Source organism: Sprattus sprattus, assembly GCF_963457725.1.
Source record: "Sprattus sprattus genome assembly, chromosome: 21".
NCBI classification, from domain to species: domain Eukaryota; kingdom Metazoa; phylum Chordata; class Actinopteri; order Clupeiformes; family Clupeidae; genus Sprattus; species Sprattus sprattus.
This window is the reverse complement of record NC_137919.1, coordinates 5,716,662-5,729,774: the sequence shown is the minus strand read 5'-3', so window position 1 is coordinate 5,729,774 and position 13,113 is coordinate 5,716,662. Positions and strand designations below refer to the sequence as shown.

Sequence of the window (13,113 nt, the reverse complement as noted above, 5' to 3'; positions counted from 1 at the left end):
GAGAGGGGGGATAGAGAGAGAGAGAGAGAGAGAGAGAGAGAGACACACACAGAGAGACAGAGTGGAGGGAAAGATAAAGAGGAATAAAAAAAAAACAAGTCAGGGTAGAAAATTAGGAATCAGATGTACAAATGAAATTTAAGTCAGTCACTCTCACACACTCTTACCCTCATCTGTCACACAAACACACACAAACTGTTTGTTTACCTTCATGGCCTGGAGGTGATGAAAGTGTCCATCTATCCCCTCTCTCCCTTTCTCCCTCTCTCTCACACACCCACCCACGTTTCACAAGCATACAACCCTCAAGGGCTTGAAGGGCACTCTGGAGGAGTCAAAGGTGTCCATCTCTCACACTCGCACACTCTCTCACTCTCATTTTCTCAGACACACACATAACCACACACACACATAACCACACAGACACATAACCACACACACACACGCCTGCTCACCATCAAGGGCATGAAGGCCCCGGAGGAGTCAAAGGTGCCCATCTCTCCGTCCTCCTCGTCCGTGCACCACTCCGGCAGGCCGTCCCTGTCGTCCTCATGGCCGTCGCTGCCGGTCCGTCTGCGTCTGCCCTCGCCCGCCTCTGCAAAGTCAAAGTCAAACTTCCTGCGTCGCCCGTCACCAGGGTGCTCCCGCCAGCCCGCCGAGCGTGGACCGCCATCTGAGCGAGGGGACAGGCCGAGCGCCAGAGCAAAGTTAGGGTACTGAACATGTTACCACAGCACTTATGACAGAAGGATACTTATGTGTTTAAGCGTACTGTGAGTGAGTGTATGTCTGCTCATGTATATGACAATTTAAGCAAGTGCAGTGTGTGTGTCTGTGTGTGTGTGTGTGTGTGTGTGTATGTGCTGTGACAGATGCTTTCATCCAAATAGTACAGATATCCATATTTTGTCCATCAGTATGTATATTTAGGGTGATCCACTATTGACACGGCTGAGGTGTGTGTGTGTGTGTGTGTGTGTGTGTGTGTGTGTGTGTGTGTGTGTGTGTGTGTGTGTGTGTGTGTGTGTGTGTGTGTGTGTGTGTGTGTGTGTGCGTGTGTGTGTGCGTGCAACTGACACTTTAAAGATGCAGTCCACAATTCAGTTTTGGTTTGGCAAAGGGTTGTTGACAGAGCTCAATAACCAATCAAACAACATCCCTTCCTTCCATGCTGCTGAAGCACTGTGTTGATTGGCTGGAATTATGGCTTGGGTTTTGTGTGCAAACACACAAGTTTTTTTGTATCACACTGGACAGACAGCTAGGGGGCCGTGAGGTGGAATTCATTTAGTGTGTGTGTGTGTGTGTGTGTGTGTGTGTGTGTGTGTGTGTGACAAAATATGTGTGTGTACCGTCTCGGCGTGAGACCGCCAGTCTCCAGCTCCCCCCGGGATCGGCCCCCTCCTCGTCCTCTTGCTCCTCGCGAAGCGTGCGCCAGTTGTCGCTGTCCGAGCGCGTGTAGTCCTTACGACCGGGGACAGCGGGACTGGCAAGGCTGACGACGCCCGTGCTCACCGCCGGCGGCACCGCCGCCGCCGCCGCCTCCTCGAAACACACGCGCACCCCGTCACGACGCAGCGGCTTCTCAAAGCGCCGCTCACCCCTGAGGTGGAGAGGAAGAAAGGAGAGAGAGAGAGAGAGAGAGAGAGAAAGGGGTGGAGAGGAAGGGATGGAGAGAGAGTGAGATAGATGGAGAGAGAGAGAGAAGGACAGAGGCGCAAGGGGGTGGGATCAAATTACATTATGCAAATATGGGGAATTGAAAATGTTCCTCTAAGAATACTCTGGGTGAAAGAAAGTAAGTGGAAAGGAGGAAGAGAGAGAGAAAGAAAGAAAGAAAGAAAGAAAGAAAGAAAGAAAGAAAGAGAGAGAGAGAGAGAGAGAGAGAGAGAGAGAAAGAAAGAAAGAAAGAAAGAAAGAAAGAAAGAAAGAGAGAGAGAGAGAGAGGCATACAAAAAGAGGAAGGGATACAGAAAGGAGAAAAAAAGGAAAAGACAGGAAGGGAAGAAAGGAAGAAAGATACACACCTATCATCCCAGCTTTGGCTGCGGTGGATTTCTCTGCTGCAGCGTCCAAAGCCCACCTCTCCATCTTCAATACTTCTTTGGTAGAATCCACTTTCTCCTCTTCCTCTTCCTGAGCATGCACACACACACACACACACACACACACACACACACACACACATTGAACAGCATTCTTAAAATGTAATCAATCCTTACACAAAGATATTCTACAATCTACATGATTCACTTGTCTCTCTGCAGTGGGCAGATATTTAACCATTAAGTTCTTGTTCTATGTTACATTTACATTAACTCGTCAGCACCACCCAGTGGCTGGGGTGACAGTGGCGACTGAGGTTACGATAGTCTTTCAAATACACTCCAGTCTATTTGTGTTTTTGACACACACACAAACACACACACACACAAACACACACAGTCTATACTTCTTTTCATTTCCAATCTATAAAATTGTTAGAACAAAATGAAGTTACAGACTCTAGAGCTGCAACACAAAGACTGGTTCATCTTCAGACAAAGGCGCACACACACACACGACATCCCTAACTCCACCCCACACACACACACACACACGACATCCCTAACTCCACCCCACACATGCACACTTACAAACACAATTACCCACACACATGCGAATCCACAAAGAGTTACCCTCACACAACCACAACCACACACACACACACAGACACACACACACACACACACACACACCTCTAGCTCCTCGTGTGCTGCCTCGGCCACGAGCCACGCCGGCGGGGATGGCCCCGCCCCCTTTACCCATGAGCCTCAGGACAGCGACACTGTTAATCGACATGGAGAAGTTCCTCTGCAAGATACACACACAGAACCACACAGATCAATGCAAATACAATCCAGGGTCAGGAATAATGCAGTAATACTAATAACACTGTGTGTGTGTGTGTGTGTGTGTGTGTGTGTGTGAATATTTGTGCTAGTGAACATGAACAGTGTGTATTTAGGGTGTGTGTGTGTAAAACTCTATTATGTCTTTTTATGGGTAAGTAAACCTGTATGTGTCTGAATCTGTGTCTGTGTGTGTGTGTGTGCATATAGCATGTAGTGTGTGTGGAGTTTTTTTGTTTGTGTGTGTGGAGTTTTTTTGTTTGTGAGTGTGTGTGTGTGTGTGTGTGTGCAGATTTTGTGTGTGTGTGTGTCTCACCTGCTCCTCCTCAGTCAGTGGGACCAGTGCCAGAGGCTGCATTGGCTCCTCCTGCAGAATAGCAGCAAACTCCTTATCCTGCATGTCCTCAGGAGCCTGCACAAAACACACACACACTGCAGATCAGTAACAGATCATCGTGAGGATTTGCTGTACATGTCATCAAGAACCTTCCCCCAAGAAATAACACATTAGAGGTAGGCATACACGTTCTCTGCAGCTCATGTATAAATGTGGCTTAAGAAGCACTGACATTTCCAGAACCTTCAAGAAGTACACACCAGAGAACAACTTGGAAGTGTGTGTGTGTGTGTCCCACACTATCACTAGTGAAAGGCCCTGGACTTTCAGTACCATGAAAATACCATGAAAATAGCCAAAGGTGCTGATATGGCATTGAGCCTCATGCATTTACCAACTCCAACCACACATGCACACACACACACACAGCATTTGGTGGTACAGGCCATGTATTAAAGGGTGTTGAAGACTTACACAAAAGGTTAGCAAGGCTTGTACCCTGTCAATGTGTGTTTGTGTGCGTGCATGTGTGTGTGTGTGCATGTGTGTGTGTGTGTGTGTGTGTGTGTGTGTGTGTGCGCATGTGCGTGTGTGTGTGTGTGTGTGCATGTGTGTGTGTGCATGTGTGTGTGTGTGTGTGTGTGTGTGTGTTGTGGTACCACAAGCTGGGCTGGTGGTTCCACTAGGTTGGCATGGGAGTGAATTACCTCAAAAGGCCTATACGGGGCAGGCTCTAGGACCCTGGGGAGGTGCTCTGGGGACTAGGAAGGTCAGGTCACTGATTGCAAGCTCAGGTGCAAATGGTTAGAGTAGGTTGGCACCTGAGCAGGAACGAGTTTGAAAAGAGTTGAGAGTGGGGACAGACCACCGTTGGTATGATTTAAGTTTGGAGCAACTGTTTTGCCTTTGAAGAAGTTTTATGTTTGACTTTTTGTTAGTTAATAAACCAAATTCCTCGTTTTAAAGCATTTTTGCCTGCTCTGTCCAGTGATTACGCACTGCCCTACACCCCGCTCAGTGGTAAAGCCTCTCATGATGCCACATGTGGTGGAGAATGCGGGCAAGAGGGCGTAGGTGCTAATGAGCAGAAGTGAAGGAATCGACAGCTTGGTGAAACTTTTTCCAGGACTTCACACAAGCTGAACGAAAAAAACGAAATGGAGGAACTGGTGAAGATGCTGGTGGAGAGCCAGACGGCCCAGCTGGAGACCAGTGCAGCCTTGCTACAGATGCAGCGGATGGACAATCCGTCTGAAGCTGACCTACAGGAGGTTGCGAAGAAGCACGCCCGGTCTGATGAGATGTTTGAGAGGGTCCAGGAGAGGCTAACTCAGATGAGCAGGGCCGGAGCATTTGAAATGACTGCCACAGGGAAACGTCCGGCAGAGGTGTTCAAGAACCAACAAGGGGCTGAAGGGCAGAAGGTAAGAGAAATGCTTTCTGCCGTGATTCAAAAGGTGCAGCCTGAAGCTGACCAGGTCTGGGAGGCCCTGCCTGAGATTGCCGAAGAAGGGGCAGCAACGCTGGCCAGCACCAAAGAGCTGGTGGTCCTAGGGGGCGATGATGAATGTGCCGATGATGAAGAGTATGACAGCGGTGATGATGAAGATTTCGATGTTGATGAACATTATGTCGATGAAGAGTATGACCGTCACGGCTGTGTTGAAGATGTTGATGTTGGTGAAAATGATGTCAATGATGATGAAGAGTATGACAGTGACTGTGAGGTTGAAGATGCTATTGACAAAGTTACTGTTGATGAAGATGATGATGATGCCGTCGATGAAGCTGGTGGTGAGGAGTATGACACAGACGATGATGCCGACCTCGGTGAAGAGGGGGACCAGACAAGCGTGGCTGCCCCTGCCGAGAGGAGGGAGATGTGCCTGTTCACCGGCTACCAGCACAGAGTGGTAGTAGCATGTCCCACAGTCGAAACTTCCAAAGAGAGGGGCCCCTTTGAATTAATTGAAGAAGGCAAATACAGCGCAGCCAAGAGCAAAGCTAGCTTCGAAATGGTCATTGAGAAGATTCCAGTGAAGCACAGCTGCAGCAAGAACCTCGACATCCATGAGGTACAGGTGGGCTGGTCTCTGGCCAATGGCAGCCTTCGGTTGGGTGAGGAAGAGCACTCCAGTGTTTACTCCAGCAGGGTCAAGAAGTCCACCAACAGCGAAACTGAGGGCTATGGTGAGCCCACGGCATGTCTTGATGCACAGAGACTGAACGCTCAGAACGAGCAAAAGAGACAGAGGGTCCACGACCGGAAGGGGGATGGATAGACTCCAAGGAAAAAAGAAGCTGGACAGACAAACTGGGAACTGACACAGGGAAGAAACGGACTTGATAATTGTTAAAAAAGAAAAAAAAAAGGAAAATACCCTCAATGAAGAGGGGGGGGTGGGAAGGACATTTTGTGTTTTGTTGTTAAATAACCTATTGGGGTCCTGAAAAGTGTTATGTAAGGTGGTTTTGTGCTTAGCTTTGGATAATCGAATTAAGCCCTTCTTTAACCTCCCGGGAGGGGCATGAAGTTGAGGGGAAGGGTATGTGGTACCACAAGCTGGGCTGGTGGTTCCACTAGGTTGGCATGGGAGTGAATTACCTCAAAAGGCCTATACGGGGCAGGCTCTAGGACCCTGGGGAGGTGCTCTGGGGACTAGGAAGGTCAGGTCACTGATTGCAAGCTCAGGTGCAAATGGTTAGAGTAGGTTGGCACCTGAGCAGGAACGAGTTTGAAAAGAGTTGAGAGTGGGGACAGACCACCGTTGGTATGATTTAAGTTTGGAGCAACTGTTTTGCCTTTGAAGAAGTTTTATGTTTGACTTTTTGTTAGTTAATAAACCAAATTCCTCGTTTTAAAGCATTTTTGCCTGCTCTGTCCAGTGATTACGCACTGCCCTACACCCCGCTCAGTGGTAAAGCCTCTCATGATGCCACAGTGTGTGTGTATGTCTTTCTCTCTCACCTTATTGTCTTTGATATAAAGTGCTAGCATCTCCTCGCGGCCGTACCGGTAGTCGGCCAGTTTGTACTTTGGCATGGCGGGGGAGGGAGGGGGGGAAGTCACGCTGCCCCCACTGGATAGTGCACGGAGCCTGGACAAGAAAGGGATGATGCAAAGAGAGGGAGAGGGAGAGGGAGAAAGAGAGGGAGAAAGAGAGGGAGAGGGAGAGGGAGAAAGAGAGGGAGAGGGAGAAAGAGAGGGAGAGGGAGAGGGAGAAAGAGAGGGAGAGGGAGAGGGAGAAAGAGAGGGAGAAAGAGAGGGAGAAAGAGAGGGAGAGGGAGAGGGAGAAAGAGAGGGAGAGGGAGAGGGAGAGGGAGAAAGAGAGGGAGAGGGAGAAAGAGAGGGAGAGGTTGAAGAACCTGTATTCCCTTCATGTGTTACCTTTTCCAAGCTTCATTATTCTCAATGTCACTCTAAACGTATGAGAAGACTGGGCAATAGGGAGAGGCACCACCCTCAGATATACTGTTGGATGCTCGAGAGAGATGGAGAGAGAGGGGGCGAGAGTGAGAAATAGAAAGAGAAAGAGAGAGAGAGAGAGAGAGAGATAGATAGAGAGATAGAGAGAGAAAGAGAGAGAGATAGATAGAGAGATAGAGAGAGAGAGAGAAAGAGAGAGAGAGACAGAGAGTGAGTGAGAGAGAGACAAGACAGAGAAAGAGAGAGACAAGACAGAGAGAGAGTGAGAAAGAGAGAGTAAGAGAGAGAGAGAGCGCGAGAGAGACAAGACAGAGAGACAGATGAAAAGGGATGAAACAGATGAAAAGGGACGTGAAGGAATACCTAAAAGTGGAATTGAGGAGGAAAAGGAGGTGTGTGTGTGTGTGTGAGTGAGACCCCCTTTACACGGAGTCTAGATTCACTGAATCGGGTTCATTTTTCACACGAATCGAAACTTTTAATCCCGTAAGGACGGAGCCTGGTAACGAGAGATTTGCGTAAAGACGAAGCCATCCGATTGTGATGAACTGACTGTAGTACATACCCCAAGCCTGTGGGTGGCGCTTTAGCGCTGCTACAGACAACTGAGAAAACGTGGAAAACGTAGAAGAAGACAGGAGGACACTGGTAAGCAGCCAGTAGACAAGCTACAATTAGCAACGTTTAGCCTAACCGCATAGCCTACATTTACTCTGCACAGTAATACATTATGGTGGTTAATAAAATCGGTGGTCAGAGCAGACTATAGGTTATGCGAAAATGAATTTTATTTTCTATTCATAATAAAGAGTTTGGAACAGTGCAACATGACATGTCTGTGAGTTGTTTAAATGCCTTTGCTTTATTGAGAGGCTGAGCTTGAGCATTTCTCATGAGGCTTTGCTCCGACCCTTCTACATTAATTTCTGAACAAAAAAGCAAATTAAAATCGCTGGCCAATTTATATTTGTGGTCATGAAAGGTATGTAACGTCTGAATAAAAAGAATTCGATCAAGATAGGAGGCTAAACAAAAATCAGTAGGCTGAATTAATGAAAGTGAGTTTGAGACACACCATGAGTGAGATGTAGAGACAACAAGTGTTATATATATTGGTTGGAGATCGCGATGCGATCACGTGGGACAATGTCATCAGGTTGCGTGAAACCGTGCACACGAACACCAGCCCCCGTACCGATTCAAATCTACTGACTTTCTACCCCCGATTCGAATTGTTGCAGATACCGTGTGCGGATAGAGAGTGTTCGTCTAAATGATAGGGCTATCTGTATTAGTTTCAGCTCGGACGCAGACAAACTCGACCCTGTGTAAGCTAGGCTTGAGACTGTGTGAAGATGACATACGCACCATTCTGGGCCGAAGTTGAGAGTCTCAGCAGTCATATTCCTCTCGTCCTCCAAGAGCTGAAAGTCTGACAGACACAGAGGAACAGACGTGCTCAGTCACAACATATGAACAGAAATATCAACATCACATTACTGGAACAGCTGACACACACACACACACACACACACACACACACACACACACACACACACACACACACACACACACACACACACACACACACACACACACACACACACACACACACACACACACACACACACACACACACACACACACACACACACACACACACACACACACAGAAAGTATAAACAAACTGATAGCCATGCATGCATGAACCCACCCCCTATGCATGTCAAACAAACAGCAATGCAACCACATGACCCTGAATTCTTGTAATATGCACATTTAATCCCTAAAATAAACACACTCACTCATTCACATAGCAATGTGGTCAACAAAGCCATGCATAAACCACAACCACACACACACACACACACACAAACATACTTCTCCAGAGTGTGTGTACTCACCCTGTCCTGATGAGCGGAGCAGGTTGGTTGTGTGTGGATCCGTGAGTCCCGTTCGGGTCCAGTGATTGTGTGTGTGTGTTTGTGTTATTCTCTATGGGTGTTTGTGTGCGTCTTAAGTGGCTGCAAGCCTGTGTGTATCTGCGTTGGTGCGTGTCTGTGTAACAAAGGGAGAACTCCCAGGATAAGGAAGAGGGTGGGGATAGCTGCCTCAAACAGGAGAGGGGTGGGTTGGGAGAGGGGTCAGAAAACGCAAATCAACCAAAAGGTGATTTAAAAAAAAAAAAAAAAAAGCAAGCCAAAACAATTCACTGGGCACTTGGCCAATAACTCTCACAGAAAGAGAGAAACAAACAAAAAAAAAAAAATCGGAAAAAAATGAATAAAACTATTAACAAGTGATTGTGGAAAATGAAAGCTCGGTCCCAGTGGCCTACTGGCTGGGTTGACAGCAGAGGTATACCATGAGCGCCGCCTGAAGAGAAACGGGTATAATCACGCCGAGCTTTAGGGGAGCGACTCAATGATGGGGGGGTGGTGGGGGTAAAGTGGGGAGGGGTGGGGTAGGTAGGGGCGGGAGAGAGAGAGCGGACCAGCTGGGGTAGCAGCTGCCAGCAGCCGACGTGATGTCACACGACGCGACACCTCTCTCGCTCTCAATTGCTCCCTCGTATTTGTCGTCGCTCCCTAGCTCCGGCAGAAATGTGCGTCCACTGAGGTCCTCTGCGGTGACCCCCTTTCTGTCTGATTCTTCTTGTCCAGCACCTGAAAAACAGGAAGCAGAAGAAGTGTGAGTCGACACACATTTAAGGGCACAGTCCTCGATCCTGGCGAAAGATCGTTGATTGTTAATGACAATCCAATACACCCCCTTCACTCTTTGGTCAAGTCAGTACTATATCCCAGACAGAGCCACTTTGTTTCCCAATTACAGAACCAGGACTGTGTATGAACACTGGAGTTTGTTTAAAGTGTACACACAGAACTGACATGTCGAGGAGTGTGGGGATGAAATTACCTGTATTTGACACCCGAGTGTACTGAACTATAAGATGAAACATTTTACCAAACCTTCAGCATTTTACTAACCCTGCTTCGGTGTTCTCAAATCAGGCCACAAATATCAACCAATAAAACTAAATGTTCAATGCATAAAAATCCCCCACACAGTAACTTGTTTGAACCACTACAATGCCCACCTACAGCTGCCATCTGAAAATGTGCCGACTGGAATTTTAAAAGCAGGGCTCTAACCAACTGCAATTGGAAAACAGGTCACGAACACTCATCTCATTCCATTCACACTACTCCCCAACACTCTTTATCAAGTAACACCAGGTGTGCTCAATCGAATGGTGCCCAGCGCCTCGGTTGTTAGGAAGGTGGGGAGGTGACCCTATCTTAGACTGAAAACATTGTGGCTCGGGAAGCCAATTGTAAAATCACCCACTGCTTCGCTATTCAAATCCGCTGCGGCTCACGAAAACCAAGAAGCCTTAAAGTCATAGCATGCACAATGCCGCGAGCAGCAAGAATAGATCGAAAAGCTACTTGCTATACACAGCTGGTCTTAATAACTTACGTCAAGTAGCGCAGTAGCATACCGCAAGTGGCATCACGGCGGCTTCTACAGTTAAATAGGGGGTAGGTTTACTCATTATCTGCTGGGTTGAAAAGTGTGGGAGAGTTAAGAGTCAGGAAGACCTCATTCTGGCTAGTCGGGGGTTGGAACCTCCGGACACGACAAAAAACATCAAGCACTTTTATTCCAGGGCCTGGGTTGGGAATCATCCACGTCGAAGCACAGTTCTCAACTATGGTGAGAAGTTGCTATAAACGAGGACTGTGCCTTTAACTCCCTGCTTAGTGACCTGTCTGTGACCTGACCATGAGTGGCCGAGCGAGTTATGACTGACACAGATGCCACACGAACATTTGAGAGTCTGGGCACAGGGTCCACCAGAGCAGAGGTTCTCAGATGGTCTGGCCTTGGCACAATCTCCCGTGGGCATCAAGTCGCAACCTGAATATTACAGACTAGAATGCAAACCATAAAACAAACTTAAAAATATCAACATCACATAGGGCCTGTTTTATCTCTGGATTCATGATGACACATTAGCCCGAGTCATCCGAGTCCAAGACATCAGATAGAATTTAAATAGATTTTTTTTTTTACTGCACTTACATTTCCTTCACCTTTTGCCAACTTCATGATTCAAACTTCTTGTTATTTTCATCAAATAAGTGTTTCATATAAAAGTAAGCTACATGTTGACTTCTTTCCCATTTACAAAACTGCATATATAACAAAGATAATCAAAGTCCTATGCTTACAGCAAATAACAATAAAATACTCTACCCAGCAGTAAAACGACAGTAATTAGCCAAATGGTTTGCTTTCATAACAAAACTATGAATTCTCACAGAAAGATTCAACTTGCCCACAAGTTGTAAACAGCATGTAGCCCAATTCAAAGCTGTGCCCGCTCACGTTACAGTACTCTCATGAAGTAAGCATCTGCCACTCACCCAGAACTTTCTCTGTCTCTTTCCGAGGGACCTTTTCTCTTTGAGGCATTAGAATCACGAAGACTCAGCTTTTTCAATTTCAAAATAAAAAGCTAAGGTTACTGTTCATATATTTTCTATTAGTTCTGAGAGAACACACACAAACACACACACACAGCAATCTATTCAGAATGATTCCACGACCCACCATTAAAGAAACACTGCCATCTTGTGCTAACTGACACGAGGCTCGAAGTTTGAATGGTAAGCATTTTCACAATCAGGCATGAAAACGGTTCAGGGATGAAAAAGGTGAGGAGGATATTACCCCTCTAGGGGGGACCGGGGGCTTGATTATTACTCCCCCACTTCCCATTGTACCTCAGCAAGGGTATCTTCAGTCCACCTTTTTGCGCGAGCTGACTATAAACAGAATTGCCATTGGTCAACCGTTTTCCCAGTGTTGCCAGATATAATTAATTATCTTCCAAATACGATAATTCTGAGCCTTTGATATGAACCGCCATTTACAATCTGGCAACACTGAGCACCTTGCCGCCGCCACCACTAGTTGCATGCTTACAATAGTATGTCATCTGAATATGAAAAAGATGTCCAAAAACTCTGTCGCGGGGGAGGGGGCGGGTACACAAAATGCGTGCAGGTTGGCAGGTCTGCTGTTCGCAGTTCACTGAATATGATCCCCCCCCTCCATCAATCTACACGATTCACGTAGGTCACCTATTTTGTTTTCAAAACGGGAAATTTCGCCGAAAGGTGATTCTCATGCCTGAACACTACCTGGTTCCAAAGAGAAAATGTCTTAGGTTAAAATACAGTTTTTTCACAAAACCTGGCTGTTGTTGGAACACTTTAGACCCCTGATCGGTACAACTAGCTATGGTTATCTACTGAAATTAGTGATGCATTAGCCAAATGACTTGCTTTGTAGTCCATTATTCTCCGCTGTTCTCTCAAGCAGTTACTACCACAGGTGTTATTTTGTCAATTTTCCAAAACCCCATTTATTCTCGCTCATTTTTTTTTTTACCGGCACCTGCAAAAAAAAATGCTAATCCACATTAGACAAAATGGTAACCGCCCCTTACACAGTCTAAAAAGACATTTTGGGCTTCAAGGTGTCACATCCAAGAATCCTGCTAGCAAGGATTCTTAGAACATGCGCTTGCTTTCTCTCAGGACCGGGTAAGAGAGTACAATGGCAATGATCACAGCTTGTTACATCAGGTTAGAGTGCCAGTGGAGATACCAGGTTAACTGCTAAGGTTATGCTGAGGACAGAGTACCCAAGGTGGCACTTTAGAAAGGTGCAGTCCATAATTACAGTCCATTACTCTCTCTGATGAATTCAGTGGAATCCTCCTCTAGCTGTCTGTCCAGTGTGTGTGTTTTCAAAGAAACCCTGGTGTTCGTGCACTGGGGGAAATAAACAGAGTGGCTTGGACCAAGCCATACGATTCCAGGCAATCAACAAACAAGGGGCGCTCTTGGTCCAAAGAAGCTTCCGGAGCACAGAAGAGAAGGGTTTACTGTATTGCCTGTTGTTATCAACAAATATTCACAACCTTTTTTCAGGAAGAAGACCGAGGATGGAGGGCCGAGGGCCGAGGACAGAGGACTACATCTTTGTGTAGAGTGGCACAGAGATGGTGAGACTGCCGGGGCAAGGGAAAGTGGAGAAGAATTTTTATTTTTTTAATAAATAAATAAATATGCAGACATTATATATAAGACGAAGAACAACAACACTCCTATAGTCATAAATCAATAAGAGAAGAGAGCTAAGCTTTATTTTCATTATCATGATCATCATACTTGGGTATTTTAAAACAGACACCCTCTAACCTAAACCCAGTCAAAAGGTCTCAGTGGCTGGTCACTGTCAAGTTATGTGAATTGTGAAACATCAAGCAAACGAAGGTGACGGTCTTAAAGGAAGCTAGGCGCACCCTCTTCACAAAGCAAACACATCCCTGCCACCAGCACTAACTGTGGGGCGCACATCTAATTGCTGAACCTTGTTAC

At 46.7% G+C, this 13,113-nt stretch overlaps 1 protein-coding gene across 3 annotated transcripts in view; it reads right to left on the bottom strand.

Annotated features, from left to right (window-relative positions):
* Positions 1-8,802, bottom strand: part of gigyf1a (GRB10 interacting GYF protein 1a) — a 23,710-nt gene extending 14,908 nt beyond the window's left edge. For all 3 annotated transcript variants that reach the window (XM_080859859.1, XM_080859860.1, XM_080859861.1), the window contains exons 1-8: positions 8,560-8,802; positions 8,024-8,087; positions 6,197-6,326; positions 3,208-3,303; positions 2,739-2,853; positions 2,028-2,136; positions 1,353-1,603; positions 456-673 (exon numbers count right to left, since the gene is read on the bottom strand). In XM_080859859.1, the coding sequence (XP_080715985.1) occupies positions 456-673; positions 1,353-1,603; positions 2,028-2,136; positions 2,739-2,853; positions 3,208-3,303; positions 6,197-6,326; positions 8,024-8,058 (954 nt within the window). In that variant the 5' untranslated portion in view covers positions 8,059-8,087; positions 8,560-8,802. The remainder of the gene's footprint in view (positions 1-455; positions 674-1,352; positions 1,604-2,027; positions 2,137-2,738; positions 2,854-3,207; positions 3,304-6,196; positions 6,327-8,023; positions 8,088-8,559) is intronic.
* Positions 8,803-13,113: the final 4,311 nt, after the last annotated feature.